This window comes from Galeopterus variegatus, unplaced genomic scaffold, assembly GCF_000696425.1.
Source record: "Galeopterus variegatus unplaced genomic scaffold, G_variegatus-3.0.2 Scaffold359, whole genome shotgun sequence".
NCBI classification, from domain to species: Eukaryota; Metazoa; Chordata; class Mammalia; order Dermoptera; family Cynocephalidae; genus Galeopterus; species Galeopterus variegatus.
The window spans coordinates 609478-626136 of NW_007726470.1; the positions used below are offsets into that span (position 1 = coordinate 609478).

Sequence of the window (16659 nt, forward strand, 5' to 3'; positions counted from 1 at the left end):
GGTTGTGATCCCGTTGCCGGTCCCCAGTACGGGCGCGACACCGAGGGTTGCGATCCTGTTACCGGTCAGTAAAAAAGACAAAAAGGAAAAGAAAAATGTTTGGTGTTGGTTCAACTTCACCCATATTGTCCTAACAGTTTGAGACACACACAACCAGGGCCGTTGTATTTGGTCTTCCCTCTGTGTTTGGTGTTGGTTCAACTTCACGCATATTGTCCTAACAGTTTGAGACACACACAACCAGGGCCGTTGTATTTGGTCTTCCCTCTGCCTGGGAAGTCGTCTTACCTTCACCTTCTACTGCTAGCTCTTTTCCTGGCCAAGAAGAGGATATAAAAGGATATTTTACATTCTTTAGGTCTCAGCTTACATGTCATTTCTTCAGAGAGAGACTTTCCTGGCTCACTCTGTATAAATTAGCCTCCTTTTTTACGTTTCCTGCCCATGTTACTTTATTACATTACCATTTATTTCCTTCATATCACTTAATTTATTAGTTTTTTTTTCCCTCAATTGCCTGTTTTTTCTATTAAGAGGGAAGTTCCATAACTTTTCCCAGAGAAAGAGATCGTGTCTCTCTTCTTCATCATTATATGTTATCATTAGCACAGTAACTGACACTTAGTAAATATTTTTAAATGAACGAAAGGCAGTAACGATATTTTCAGATTTCTAAAGCAGTACTTCTTTTTAGTGATGCTGCTTCAAAAGTCATGGTGGAATTGCTTGGAAGTTACACAGAGGACAATGCTTCCCAGGCTCGAGTTGATGCCCACAGGTAACATTAAATATTCTAGTGAAGATTTGTCGGCAGCTTAGAGGTGAGCTACAGTATTCAATTATATAACTGTGAAATCATGTTTGCAACTACCAGTGATGCAAAAACATTTGGTACTGTGTGTTCCCTGGTGATCTTAATGCAGATACTAAAATTCAAGATTTGGTATTGGAAGAACCATAGATTGCATATAAAATAGCCATGTAGTGTTTACTGTGTGGGATATTGCTGGTATGGGAATGATAATCCCAAACCAAGAACTAGAACCTAATCTTGGATCAATTTATCTTAATATTAAGATACATAGATGGGTAAAAGTTGATGGCTTTCTAAAAATTATCCCATTGCTAATGAGAATAAGAGCTTTAAACAGTTCTATATCTAACTACTAATGATAAGAAAAGAATTAGTTTTTTCAGTCTATGAATTGGGAATTATGAAAGTTTTTAGGGTTATTGTTTCACATGAACTTATACAGGATAGGAGCTAGTAAAAAGGATAATTAGTGGTAAAGGTCTTTGGCTTTGACATCATACTGCTTGCATTCAGATTCTTATTCCACCCCTTGATTAGCACTTACTGTTGGACACATTACTTGTTCTTTCTGAGCCTGGTTTATCATCAGTAAAATGGACATGATAATACTATATACATCCCTTAGGGTTGTTGTGAAGAATAAATAAGATATAATACATGTAGGGCCGGCCCGGTGGCGCACTGCTACAGTGCGCCACTTGGGAAGCGTGGCGGCGCTCCCGCCGAGGGTTCGGATCCCACATACAGACCGGCCGCTCACTGGCTGAGCGAGGTGCGGGAGCAACACCGAGGGTTGCAATCCCGTGGCCGGTCCCGGTCCGGGTCCGGTACGGGCGCGACACTGAGGGTTGCGATCCGTTGCCGGTCACGAAAAAAAGACAAAAAGAGGGGAAAAAAAAGATATAATACATGTAAAGCTCTTAGTATCTGGCATATGGTACTATTTGCCATACTTTTATTACCTTGGTACTTTCTCTCCAATTATGTTTTTGTCTACAACATTTTATTTCATTTTGTTAAAACAGATATACCTAATAAATAGACTTGTTGGCCTGTTTTAACCCCATCCTGTAGCTTTTTTTTATGCTGTGTATATTGGATTCCTGGTATTTTATTGAATTAAATATATTTTGTGGTACGCAGAAAAGTCAGTGAAAGGATTCTCAGCTTGCATTTTTGTTTTCTAATTAAGGTGTATTGTACGAGCATTGAAAGATCCAAATGCATTTCTTTTTGACCATCTCCTTACTTTAAAACCAGTCAAGTTTTTGGAAGGCGAGCTTATTCATGATGTAAGTAGTTTATCCTTTAATGTGAAAAATGTTCTTTTTTCCTAACTCTTAGATTCTATAGCAATATACTTTTTCTTTGCATTAATGAATATGATTTGGAGAGTGCTAGAAAGATAGGAACTACATATTCTTTTTATATCAGGAACAGACTGATATTTAGAACCAGCTTTTCTCCAACCACAGAACACAGTCTTGTTCTCTTCTTCCCTTTCCTTCATTTGCTCACTTCCCTAGCCATTATGAACTTAGATATTACAGATTTCTTTATTATTTAGTATTGGTAGCCTCTACCTTAGGAAGATAAATCTGATATTTAAAAATATATGAACATACTTCTCAAGTGCAAGTATAAATACATTTTGGTTGTTTGATTATTTTTCATTTGGAGTATGCCATTAACCACTGTCTTTCATTGTGTATAAATTAGAGCTCATGGTATTTACTGACTGTTAGATTTTTTTAAAGTGAGCCATATGAAAGCAGATGGTCTGAGTGGTAATTCAGTTAAACAGATTGGTATTTCTACACTGAAAGAAATGTAAAATTTTATTGTTAGGAGTCAATGTTTTAAAAATATCTTGAGTATAAATCTTGATTTAATGTTGATAGTATTTTTTGTCTCTTATTTTTATAGCTTTTAACCATTTTTGTGAGTGCTAAATTGGCATCATATGTCAAGTTTTATCAAAATAATAAAGACTTCATTGATTCACTTGGTAAGTTTTGGGGTTTATTCTTTGAGGGATAGAGAGAGAGATGGGAATGTGCTACTCTACTAACATTTATGCACTGTGAGATCCAGCAAGTATGGTTCTAGCCTTATTTGTAGGTTACCCTAACGAATAGTGTATAATAGAATAGCATTAACATAGGTGGACAGCTTAAAAGATTACTTAGAATAAATTAGGACAGAAACCAAGAAGGTATAGGAGGTAGCATTCGTGGTAAAAAGAGCATGTTAAGAAAAACAAAAATTTTAAAAAATAAAAATAAAAAGAGCATATGAAACTAGGAGTCAGATATCATGGGCCTTTTTTTCTCTAAGAGTTTGTTGGACTTTAGGCCCTTCTAGCTCTATTATACCGTGATTCTCTGAAGTAAAGGTATAGCAGGAATCAGGTGCTTGGTGGAGATTCAGATAGAAATAGTTCCATTGATAAATGCGTTTTTTAAAATTTTGGGATGGAGGAGGGAGCAGTAAAACAACTGAAAGATTACCATTACTTTGATGATAATGGTGAATTTTGAAAGTACTCATTTTAAGAGCTGATAAAATTTGATGATTAAAGGCACTTTATTAACCTAAACATTATTGTTTAAAATAAAATTGTTTCTTTGTAGAAGATCTTATTCCTTAGATGGATAGTGATATATATTTTTGGTGCCCTTTTTCTTTTAGAATTGTAAGAGAAATCTGTTTTTTTCCTTCTAACATAGTATTTCATGCTTGGACACCCCCCACCCCCAAATGAACAAATTACAGAAGTATACAGCATTGCTAATTAGATCTAAAATGGAATTAGAAATAGAGACACAGTGATTTTACATGATAGTAGAAGCTTTCCTAACTACAGCTTGTTGAAGATGGCATAGTAAGTCTTACTTCATGATTTTTACTTTGAATTTTCTTGTCTGGTGCCATCAGAGTTTGGTAAATGTTTGCCAAATTGTGTTGAATCTTGTTCATCCTCATTGAGCAAACCCTTATATATGGTCAGTATTTTAATTTCCTTCTGGGGCATGTTTTTAACATACTGAAATTACTAAGAGGAAACTTAGAAAATCTGCAATCGAACAGGTTTTAAATGTTCTAAAACTACCAATTTTTTGGCCATGAAGTCAACTATGAAACCAGGGTGCTTTGTTTTCTTACTAGGCAATAGTCAAAATACATTAGAAGTTGATTTTATCTTTCACATTAAAATTGAATTAGTAGTCTTCCTAGTTGTTTGAGATTAACAGATGAAGAGTACAGTTATAATCTACTTTAATTATACTTAGTCCTCGATTTGGTAATCATTAATTCCTGTCACCTTTAAATTTTGTACTGCCATTGGAATTGGGGAAAATTGACTAATTCTGAATGTAATAAGGCATTTGAAATACACCAAGATAAAGTAGATGTAAGTGTGTTAGTGTAGAATGCCTTGCCAGGTGCACTAGACCCAGAAAACCACATTCTGTCCCAGTTAATTTGTTTTGTGGCGTGAAGTTATGTGATGGAATGTTAATGTCAGCAACCTTTTTATTTACGCACCAAGGAAAAAGGAGTAGTAATTAACACTTTGACACTCCCCCATTGATGTGTAATTGACTGTTTCAAAGGAGCACTGGTTCATAAGCTATTGCATGCATTAAAATTGCGTTTTCTATATTGCAGCATTTTAAGACAGGGGTCAGTGACAATGCTGAAATTGCTCAATGATGCACATTTTTTTATTACTGCATTAAGGTTTTGACATATTAGTAATGAATAAATGTTTCCATAAAATTAGATTTTTTTATAACTTTAATATTGAAATATGACACAAAACACTGTGACTTACTCTTTGAAGGTAGTATTCTAGTTTTATGAAACAAAGCTTCCTATACGTCTTTAACCCATACTTCACTGGCTTAATAGTTTGATTTTCAGAATAAGTGTCCTAAAAGCTTTAAGTTTGGTTCTTTGTTTTAAAGTAGTGACTTTGTAAACATCAAATTTTTTTTTTTTTTTTTTTTTTTTTTAAAAGATGACCAGTAAGGGGATCTCAACCCTTGGCTTGGTGTTGTCAGCACCACACTCAGCCAGTGAGCAAACAAGCCATCCCCATATAGGATCCGAACCCGTGGCCTTGGTGTTATCAGCACCGCACTCTACCGAGTGAGCCATGGGCCGGCCTGTAAACATCAAATTTGTAGTGTTTTTTGATGCAAGTTGCCATATGTAAGATAGTGATTTTATGTAATTCATTCTAGAAATAATCTTCATTCCTCAGATAAGTTTTTTCACTTAGGTAAAGTTATAAGTACAGAAAGAGTAGCAGTGAAATAGACTTAATTTTAGGAGTAATTTTAATCATGTCTCAGAAATTTCAGGAATTTCTGTTATTTTATCATGTTGAAAGAACTGTGTATATACCTGTAGAACTGAGAATGTTAAGAAATGTTTGAGAAAATCTTTAGTACTTGTTATCTGAAAGGAAAAATTTCATAACATTGCTAATTTATTATGCCAACTAGAAATCAAATTCCCGAATTTGCTTTTTGTTTTTTGAACATCCATACAAATTAACAATCTTCTTCTAGAATGTTTATATCAATTGCTTTGGGGAAAACTTCTTATTAAATGTGTATATTTTTGGTTTTAGATGTATTATAGACATTCCAGCTGAAGTCTGGTTACAGATGTCTAGATTCCACAGGTGGCATCAGTTTATCAAAACTTTTTGTTGTTGTTCCTTAACACTGACAGTTTGGGCCAACAGTAGCATTATCTTGTGTCAACCAAATTGCCCTAACATGTCCACATGTAATATGGTGTTATCCAGTTGCTACCTTCTTGCTTCTGAAAGTTAATAAGCATCTAATTTGCCTTTTTTTAATTAGGGTTAATGTGCACTAATTGATTTTTCGATGCTTGTAGATTTCCATTAAATGAGTTAGCAACACTTACTTGTGTACCTCATTCATTTGAGTTATGATGATCGTGTTTTTGTTGAATCTGTGCCAAATAGGAAGCCTGTGTCATAATTACAGCTAATTAACAGATAATCATGCCCAGTATTAATGGGCTTCTCTGGCCACACTAATATATAAATGTTATAAATTTCAAATTTATTTATGTAGTACTTAGAACTTTTTAAAAAATGCGAACTGGAGGCTCTGAATTTTTAAAGGGCACATAATCGATCATTTGCTGAGATACCATAATTTGAAAGGTCGGAGAAAAGGAAGCTGTATATCTAGATTAGTTTTAGAAACTTATTTTTATAATTAATAAGTTAGCATCAAAACAAGTTTATATGACATTGTGTTATAAATCTGCTTCTATGTAGGATCAGGTTATAATTTTGATAATTAGGATTTGTAAAGAGTTCTTTTTATTGCTAATTCTTTATAAAGGAACCTATATAAGGGTACTTCAAAAAATTTATGGAAAAATAGAATTGAAAGATAATACAAATCTTTCCATGAACTGTGTGAAGACCCCTCACATTCTAGGCCTACCACTGCCATTTTGTGACTGTAACTCAGTCATTTAATCTCTTTGCTCCTCCGTTTTGTTTTTTAAAGTGAAAGGATGGGGACTAGGTAATTTGTTAAATTTTTTTCTAGGCCTAACAATTGCTTGTGATGTGAATAATTGTAACATCATGTTTTATTAGAAATTATAATGCAATGGGCCAGCCTGGTGGGCTCCCGCCGAGGGTTCGGATCCCATGTGGAGACCGGTTCCCGCTCACTGGCTGAGCGTGGTGCGGGCGCAACACCAAGGGTTGCGATCCCATTGCCGGTCCCCGGTACGGGTGCGACACCGAGGGTTGCGATCCATTACCGGTCAGTAAAAAAGACAAAAAGGAAAAAAAAAAAGAAAGAAATTATAATGCAAAATTTGAATTATTTCTACAGTTTTCTGCTTTTGTCTTATAAAGAATGAATTTCTCTGTTAATGGTCCTGTTAAATTTTATCTAGTACTAGATATATTGGCCTATAAATGTTAAATGGTAAATACCCTGTGACAGTTTGATTTGTAAATATTGAATCCAAAGAGAACTGAAGAGAAGTGAAATGTTTTCATAACTGAAAATGTTTATGACAATATTTTTAAACTTAAGGTCTACCAGTAATAGTGACATAGAACAAGTACTAAGGTATATAAGGAATCTTGTATGTTAGGAAGCTTAGGTAATTCAACTAAATAGAAAATGTTCTTATGAAATGTATTTTGGATTCTTTCTGTCCTGAATGTATAAATATAAAAAAATGTGAAATGTACAAAACTTTTAGGGCCTAAAAATATCATTTTATAGCCCATTCTTATCTTTGAACCTATCACCTGTGGAACTACGGTAACAAAGAAATATAGTTCTAGAAAAATAACTTAAAATAATTTCATTATAGTGTCAGTATATGATCTGCAAATATGTTTTGTCAAAACTATTCTGTGTAAGTGCTCAAATAATGATTTCCACGATTTAACACAATAGGTGTAGTTATGTCGGCCTTTAATTAGTATGGCTACTCATCAGGCTTCACTATTATGTCATTCAGGCCTATTACATGAACAGAATATGGCAAAAATGAGACTACTTACTTTTATGGGAATGGCAGTGGAAAATAAAGAAATTTCTTTTGATACAATGCAGCAAGAACTTCAGATTGGAGCTGATGATGTTGAAGCATTTGTTATTGACGGTAAAGGAATCAGGACATTTTCATTTATTTCTAGAATTTCTCTTCTATGTGAAACAATGATTTTTATCTTGAAACTGAGCCTTATGCTATCAAAGCTAGATTATTTTGTAGCAAATGTGTATGTTTAGTAGATTAACAGATATATTTGTAGTAGGGTGGAAATTTAATGGAAGTATAAAATGCTGTGTGGTTTTTGGTGTTGGTTCTTTCCCTTGAAATTGCATAGAACAAAGGCCTTTAGGCAGTTTACCATAGTGGTTAAGAAGAGATTTTAGTATCAGACCTGGGATTGAGTGGTCTTCCTCTATGCAACAGGAATGTAAGTTTATTTGTGGCTGGGAGGGTTGAATTAATGCAGGTAAAACACAGTGCCTGGCATGAAGTAAATGATCCGCAAATGTTAATGACCATTACCAGTTTTTTGTCATTAGCCTAGAAATAGGAGCTTCTTCCCCAACAGTTGCATTTCAAAGTGATTTAACTGTTAATCAGGAATTTTTTCTGGGCTTTTTAAGTTTGAAGGTTGGGGAGATCGTACAAGTAAGATTAATAAAATGTATAGAACTATTGACATAGTTTCTTTCTTATAAGTCTCCAGCAGTCCTATAAAGAAGTAATAACTTATTAGGAAATTAGTTTTTTCCCCCATATGAAATGGTAGGGGAGAGCACCTAGATTTCTTAATAAAAACTGTATGTAATATTAATTTACTGAAGATTGGTCTAGCAGCCATAGGACAAATGCACGACCTTCCTCTTGGTTGCACCATATTGCTTTGCTCAGATGCAAACAGCCAGTTTGTAAAATAATTTTGGAAAACAGTGTAAGGTTTCATTATGGCTTAGTTGGTCACAGTTTCATACATTAGCTGGGTTTTTTTGGAATTTTCTATATAACATATGTAAAACATTTTTTTTCAGCGGTAAGAACTAAAATGGTCTACTGCAAAATTGATCAGACCCAGAGAAAAGTAGTTGTCAGGTAAGACATTTAATACTCTGCAGCATTTTGTAAAACAATTCAGTTTGTTCTGATTATTTCACTTAAATGTTTAGAGAGCCAAGGTGATGTTCTCATCAGTTGACTGTAGTTAAATAGTTGCTATTTGTCATAATTTTATTAAAGCTGAGGCTGAATGTGATTAGCTTATTTAATGAAAGAGTCCTATTTTCCAGCACATTTCATTTAATGGCTGAGCATTGGCTAGAATACTAATGACTTTTGTGTCTGTTAGGAAGAACAGAAGGTTTAGGATCAGTATGGTATAGACTCTTTAAAAATAAGCATCTAATTAAATTCTCTTGCAGTTCTAAATTATGTCTTTTATGTGTATTTAACCTTGCTTTTAAATAGGTTCATGTGTGTAGTATTATTAAAAGAATACAAGAGGATAAAAGGTTGACTAATACTTTGTTTTTAATTTTTCAATTTTTAGTCATAGCACACATCGGACATTTGGAAAACAGCAGTGGCAACAACTGTATGACACACTTAATGCCTGGAAACAAAACTTGAACAAAGTGAAAAACAGCCTTTTGAGCCTTTCTGATACCTGAATTTTTATGCATATAGTTTTGTTCTTTTTGGTTGTGGGGGGGGACCTAAATCATAGTAGAACAGTGTAAACTAAACTAAAATTTGACTAGTCTGTACATTTATTGTCTCAAATTTAAAGTGAAATCACAAACTTCAGAGGATACAAATAGGTATAATAAAAGTTCTGTCTGTAAGGAAGGCTATTAAGGAGCAAAAAGCAGTTTGAAGAAAGGATATACAGCGGGGACACAAAGTTTAAAGTTAAGAGGAAATGCATGCTCACAGCAAACTGCAAATATTAGGACATAATAAAAGTTCTGTCTGTAAGGAAGGCTATTAAGGAGCAAAAAGCAGTTTGAAGAAAGGATATACAGTGGGGACACAAAGTTTAAAGTTAAGAGGAAATGCATGCTCACAGCAAACTGCAAATATTAGGATAGCTATCTTAAATGATGCGTCTGCAGAGCAAATACATAATAGTAATATTTCATCACAGAAAAAGTAGGTAAAGTGAGGTCTTTTAGAAAAGCTTTAAGATGTAAGTCATTTCATTCTAGTAAAAACTACATCAGTGTTTCAGTTACATCATTTCACAACTGAAAGCATTTATCAACATTAATCTGTTTGTTTTCCTAACATCTCTTCTGCTTTTCTTTTTTTAGGCTGGTTTTCATTTTCTAAGCTTAGCATCTTTTCAATTTCATGTATTTGATTTGTTATGAGGTTCTGCCACTTATCCTCACCAGGTGAAGAGGCAGCCAAATCAGTAGTATCTTTAATCTTGATTTTCTGAAAATGGCCTTGGAGCAGAGTTGATTTCAGAGGCTCTGTTTTCACCTAGGAAAGGCAAAACTTCTTTTACCATTGAAATTATTATACAAAAAACTTTAAGGAAAATCCGTTAAGCCTCTGCATTTATGACTGTGTGATAGTCACCATCATCTTGGCTGATTTCAAACAACTGCCTTAGTAATTTTGGCACCAGAACACTATATAATGTGAATTTGTAGGCTTATGTAGTAGCTCTTCGAAATACCTAATATATTCCAGGAATACCACAGATGTTTTCTAGAAGGTCTTGAGCTTACAATGCTGATAAAAATCAGTTGTGTATTCTACTACCTTCTCTTCCCAAACATGTCTATGCTTTGTATCTTCTATCAAAGCTAGGGAAAAATTAAAAATTCTAATGTAAGTAAACTGCAAAAACTCCTTTCACTTCATGTTTCCTCACGCTTCAGAGCATCATTGTTGAAATAGGAACGAGCAATGAGGTTTTGGAAGTTGGCGTGTTTTCAAGGCACTGCATGCAAAAACTCCTTTCACTTAATGTTTCCTCACGCTTCAGAGCACCATTGTTGAAATAGGAACGAGCAATGAGGTTTTGGAAGTTGGCGTGTTTTCAAGGCACTGCATTAGGTCATACTTAAAATAGTGTGTTTTAAAACTTCTTCAAAATTCTTCTTCCTGATAATAAAATATTTATTGTGAATTTAGGAAATAAGGAAGTATAAAGAAACTAAAAATTATTAGTAATCCATTACCCAGAGACCTGTCAACATTTTGGTATTGTTTGCTGCTAGTCTTTTTTCCTATTTTTAGCATATTTGGTGGTTCTATAGAATTTTATATCTTGCCTTTTCCTCTGTGAGCAGTTTCCCAGGTCATTAAAATGTCTCGTAAACAATCATCAGTGGATGCAAAATAATCTCCTACTATTGAATGTTTAAGTTGTTTCCAGTTTATGCCTATCAAAAATAAATTTCTGCGTTAATTTTATGAAAATATCTCTGTCTTCAAATAGATTCCCGGATAAAATATTCTATTCAAAGGGAATATTATATTAAAATAGTTCTTGTGTTATAAGGTAAAAAAATGTGTATTTTAGAAATGTGGAACAGGATAAGAATTACATAAAAATCACCTTAGGATCCCAACCACCATTAAACATTTTGGTATAAATCTTCTGGTCTCTTTTTTGTATTGAAAAAACTTTGATATTTTTATTGGTTTATATGCTACATAAAAAACATTTTAAATTTTCTGCTGTTCTTCAGAGTCTGTTAAGAGGATGGCTCCATCATATTCCATGTTCCAAATTTAGTGTATCGTTGGACATTTAAACTACAAGAAAATAATCACTTCTGCATTAGGCTACAATGAATAACATTTGTTCGTTATCTTTTCCAATTTGGTAAAAGTGGCATATTAGTAACACTGTCATTTTCAATGTGAGATTATATAATAATACGTTTATTTTTTAAATGAGCTTAAATGTTTAGAATTTAACCACAGTTCCCTAAGTATTGCTCCTTTTGTATTGCTGTTTGGCTTCCTGAAAATTCTACAGTCATCCGCCAGTTCCCTAATAGTCTTACCTCTGATCTTTGGGTTGATGCTGTGTTCATATGTGTCTAATTGCCTATATTCTTTCAAAAGTGTTAGCCCAGGAACACCAAGAGACCTTAGGCAAGTCATTTATGGGCCTCCGTTTTCTCATTAACTCCTTTTAAGCTCCCAGATGCTATTACTGTAAAGAATAACTGTTTGGTAATGGATAAAAATGTGCACAAGTGTATACATTTCTGATAATGTCTGGGCATATAAGTGTGCTCAACATTCCTTGTTTACTTGTTTACTCATTTAGTTCATAGGGCCAAAAAGGATTCTAATGCAATATTGAGAATAGATGGGGAGAAACAGATCAAATCTAAATTTAGGTTGCTCCTAATTTTGAAGTAAAATGATTGATATGTATAATTTAATGGTCCTATTTTGCCCTCAAAATGCTTTGTGTATTTTGGTACGTGTGGCATACAAGTACAAATTAGCAGTTTCCCAAATTTCTGATTCTTTGACTTTTTTATCTTAATGATGATGGAAAGGAAGGACGCATTTACGCATATCTATCTGTGGTGTTGTAACAAAGGTTAAGGGTTCGGATTCCCTTACCAACTAGCCACCAAAAAAATAAATAAATGAAAAATAACTTCTATTCCCTTTCTGGCTATCAGTCTTAGTAAAATTCATCTGTCTTCATTTAGAACAGGGGTTGACAACCTTTCTGTAAAGAACCAATAATACTGTTGACTTTGTGGGCCACATGGCCTCATACAACTGCTTAATCCTGTCACTGCAGTGCAAAAACAGCCATAAACACTAAAGGAATAGGTGTGGCTATGATCTAAAAATCTATTTTGAATTTGTCCCACATTACATGATAATTGGCAATCAAGTTTAAGCTGGGACTTAGTGCGTGGCATGTAGAAATAATAAACACTGAAAATGTTCATTTAGCAAGTGAACTGAGTTTTACATTCACTATAATTCTGAGTTTTTTCTGTTATGAAAGTTGAGAAGGTACAATATAGCATTTGACTCAGAGCCAAAGACATCTAGTCTACATTCTAGTGTCTTAATGACCTTGGAAAGTTATTTCACATTTGTGTCACTATTTCCTCATCTGTAAAATAGAAAAAATTATTTACCTTACAGGATGTTGTGGGAATACTTGAAAAGGTTATAAATTCTATAAATGTAATTTCTTAAAAACAACATTAATTGCAGGAAAAGCATTAGGAATTAGACACAAACAACTTCTCTACTACGTTAAATATAAAAATGGGTTTTCAAGAGAGATGTGAAATTTCCTTCATACCCTCCCTTAACTGAAGTAGTTAGTGTCCACTGCATGGGGGTGAGGGGTGGCAAAACTCTTATAAATGTTAAGTATTCTTGCCAACCATTTTTCTTCATTTTACCAGTTGTATATTTTAGGGTTGTAAGTGAATGGAAGTAAAATCTTCCCTGTAGCATTGAGGTCTTCATGTAAGGCCTGTTTGAAAAATGCCTAGGCATGGTTTTTCTCTCAGACCCTCAGATTCTCACAAAATTAAACATGATTCATTCAGGAACAAATTCTGAAAGTAACTTTACATTTATGAGCTGAATTAGCATTCTGTCCAAATTATTAAATCTTAAGTATTCAACCTAATTAGAAAAGGTATCTAGCTTTGATGCTCTCAAGCTTCCATTTTGCTTGTTGGATCTGTGACTTATCCACTTGGCCAGGCCAAGATAAAAGCATTGATTTTTCCAATGCCAAATTGCTCTTCAGTTACCACATTTTAAAGATACACACTTGTATACACCAAGTTGAAAACTGCACTGTTGCTGAGCGCAATTTATGAAAGTGTAAAGGACAGATCCTGATCTTTGTTTCAACCCTCTCAGAGGAAGAATTACATGTTATTTCACTTAAGGCTTCTCCAATTTAAAAAGGAAAATAAAATACAGTTAAAAGCTGTTATTTGTTAAAGATGTGTTATACTACTATAATTTTCATTTTGTATGTGCTAAAGAGAAAGTTTAATATGCATCTCGAAAGCTTAAAATATACAATGACTTTAAAGTCTGTCACTAGTTATTATTTTATAAGTAATGTTTCCTAATCTTAGGTTACCTTTTAGCTGTGACACCTATAATTAACTGTTTTGTAGACTTTGAACAGTATACGCTTTTTCTTGCTAAGGTTTTGCACACTAAGGATAAAACATAAATTTAACCAAATAACCTGTCAGCTATAGTTAGTTGCTTTTCTTATGACAAATGGACTCCTGGGAGCCATATAATCTCTACAAATACTTAATACATACATCCATAGTTACTATTATATTATGGATATTTGATCCTTTCACACATTATGCTCTAATTGAAACAATTTAGATAAATTTCCATCTCAATAATAAGTTTCCAAAAATAATATAAATTAAACTAAGCATTATTAAAAACAACTAGACTTGATTAGCTTATTTTTAAGCTTTCATGGATATAAAATTTTAAATGCTCAACTGCCACTATTTCTAAATTATGGTGACTAAAAAATAGAAGTACATAATATAATGCCTCATACTGTCCTTCCCAAAACAGGCTGGATTATATCTATTTGATTTATGTACTGTGACTTTTTCCTGCTGTTTTCTATCAACCTTAATTGTGAAAAATGGTGCCATGTTGCCCTCTTGATATTATTTTGGAGATGAGTTAGGTCTTAAAGCATCCAGATGCGTACAGTTCTACACATATCTGTAGAATTAGCTCACTAAGGTCTGCTAGGCAATATTTTTAATTGACTTACATGTTCTGTGGGAAAAGAAGAATCACAAAAAGTCTTCGCAATTGCATTCCTCTCTTCACTGGACTCTCCCTTGGGATCTGGATGGATACTCCGGTTATTCAAAGTGTCAGCAACTCTGTTAATGCTGGTAGTATCTGATTGACAAAGAGGAAATGGCAACAACTGAATTTTCTTCTCTGGGCACTCATTTTAGTGACTTTAGTGACTGAACTTGTTTCTCTCTCATCCTATTTTTGTACTTAAAAAATAATTTGTTTTTTTACTTTGAACATAGTTTTCCTAGACTTTGCTCTTACACGAGGGATTTCATTTTAGAAAACAATTTTATTATTGCTACTTTCTAAAACCTACTGATTAGTACAATTTCACATTAAAAGGAGTAAAATGGTATAAATGTCATCTAAAACTAACACAGTGTTATCCTTATTCCCCTGGTTACTACATTGCCCACACATGTAAACATTTTTTTTTCCTTTTTGTCTTTTTTTTTTTTTTTTTTTTTTACTGACCGGTAACGGGATCGCAACCCTCGGTGTCACGCCCGTACCGGGGACCAGCAACAGGAAAACATTTTTATAGTGAACATTTTACCAATTCAGATTAATGGGAAAAGTCTGAACCAACTAAACATCAGATTTATAAACTGTATTTAAAGAAATTGGCCATAGTACCTCAACAAAGGGCTGTTTAGAAGGGGTCACTAGGCTTTAATAAACAGATAAAAAAGGTTTTGAGGAACACATAAGCTATAAAGGTTTTAAAGGACATTGTATGTTTAATAGTATTTTACCAGCTGAATTTCTGCGGAACTTTAGACATCTCTCCCCTTTTATCACTGAAATTTAGAAAGGACCCTCTTGAGAAAATGGCAGATATTAGGCCAGCCCCTAAAGTAGCACATGATTAACTCAAAATTATTAGAATCTGGTGTAATACATTTTATATTTAAAAAATAGAGTTTGGGAAATGAAGTTATACAGTGCTTTGGTATTTTATTTTTCCCTACATCCCATTGGTACTAAACAAGATATACTTTTTTTTTGACTGGTAAGGGGATCACATCCCTCGGCATGGTGTTGTCCGTCCCACGCTCAGCCAGTGAGTGCACCAGCCATCCCCATATAGGATCCGAACCCGTGGCCTCGGCGCTCCCAGAGCCGCACTCTCCTGAGTGAGCCACAGGGCCGGCCCAAGATATACTTATTTTTAATCCCCAAATATTTTTAAAAACTTTTTCTCAATTTCCTTTTTAAAAGAAGCCTGTATGATCTGAGGACCATACAAAGCTTTCCTTGTAATCTTCATTTCTTTAATAGGTCTAAATGCACACTTTAAACCTACATAGTTCCCTTAAAAATCTAAAAATGTCTTTAACAGCCTCAACAACTTTGACTAGGAGATTGCTGTTACCAAAGTAAACATTTTCCTCATGATCATACTGTCTTGAACTATTACTTTTTGTTATCTTCAATTTATACAGCACCTCTTCCTGATATATACTGTTTTTATTTTTAAATATTTTTATGGAAAATTATAAACACAAAAGTAGAGTATGAACCTCAATATTCCCATCACCCAACTTCAACACCCAGCAAAATTAAGTCACATGTATTTTGTCCATTTACCTGTCCTATTTTTTTTCTTTTTCTGGAGTACATTAAAGGAATTATTACATCATTTCATATGAGTTTTTTTTTTTTGTCTTTTTTTCGTGTCCGGCAACAGATCGCAACCCTCAGTGTCGTGCCCGTACCGGACCGGGACCGGCAACGGGATCGCAACCCTCGGTGTTGCCCCCACACCTCGCTCAGCCAGCGAGCGGGAACCGGTCTGTATGTGGGATCCGACCCCTCGGCGGGAGCGCCACTGCACTCCCAAGCAGCGCACTGTAGCAGTGCGCCACCGGGCCGGCCCTTCATGTGAGTTTTTAAGAATAAAACAGCCCTTCTATTTGCTAAAGTATTTAACATTTGAATATATTAATATAAATACATAATTATTAGGGGATTCAACTTAAAGTGTTTCAAACTGACAAATATCAATGATATTATTAATGTTATGCTACACTATTGCTAATAAGAAAGCTGGATTTGTGGCGCAGGTGAAGGGACAGATAAAAACAGAAAAATTAAGGAAAGGGAAAAAGTTGGGAGCAAGTTACAGCACAGGTAAGAAACAAATGTGGTTCTTAAGGAAGTTTTTAAGGGTGGTGAGAGTACAGAAAGAAAAGGAATAAACATACATACTGGCAGAAGACTTATAAACTACTTCACAGCATTTGCTCTAGAAAGTTAAAAAAAAGAGAATCAGATTTAAATAATTGTTCCTAATTTAAAATTAATGACCTGGATCTGTTCTTGCTTAATAAAAAATGGTTGTCCTTGATAATAAAAAAAAAATTTTTTTTTTTTTGGGCCGGCCCGGTGGCGCACTGGATAGTGCGCTGCTTGGGAAGCGCGGTGGCGCTCCCGCCCGAGGGTTC

The 16659-nt window shown here is 34.3% G+C and overlaps 2 protein-coding genes across 2 annotated transcripts in view; one reads left to right on the plus strand and one right to left on the minus strand.

The window, feature by feature from the left end:
• The window catches only part of EIF3M (eukaryotic translation initiation factor 3, subunit M), an 18443-nt gene extending 9308 nt beyond the window's left edge, over window positions 1–9135 (plus strand). The window contains exons 6-11 of the mRNA XM_008567950.1: window positions 695–778; window positions 2007–2106; window positions 2741–2822; window positions 7361–7504; window positions 8425–8485; window positions 8940–9135. Coding sequence (XP_008566172.1) covers window positions 695–778; window positions 2007–2106; window positions 2741–2822; window positions 7361–7504; window positions 8425–8485; window positions 8940–9060 — 592 coding nt within the window. The 3' untranslated portion in view covers window positions 9061–9135. The remainder of the gene's footprint in view (window positions 1–694; window positions 779–2006; window positions 2107–2740; window positions 2823–7360; window positions 7505–8424; window positions 8486–8939) is intronic.
• Window positions 9136–9328: 193 nt separating this feature from the next.
• Window positions 9329–16659, minus strand: part of CCDC73 (coiled-coil domain containing 73) — a 39117-nt gene continuing 31786 nt past the window's right edge. Inside the window, exons 9-11 of the mRNA XM_008567951.1 lie at window positions 14178–14311; window positions 9463–9877; window position 9329 (exon numbers count right to left, since the gene is read on the minus strand). Coding sequence (XP_008566173.1) covers window positions 9656–9877; window positions 14178–14311 — 356 coding nt within the window. The 3' untranslated portion in view covers window position 9329; window positions 9463–9655. The remainder of the gene's footprint in view (window positions 9330–9462; window positions 9878–14177; window positions 14312–16659) is intronic.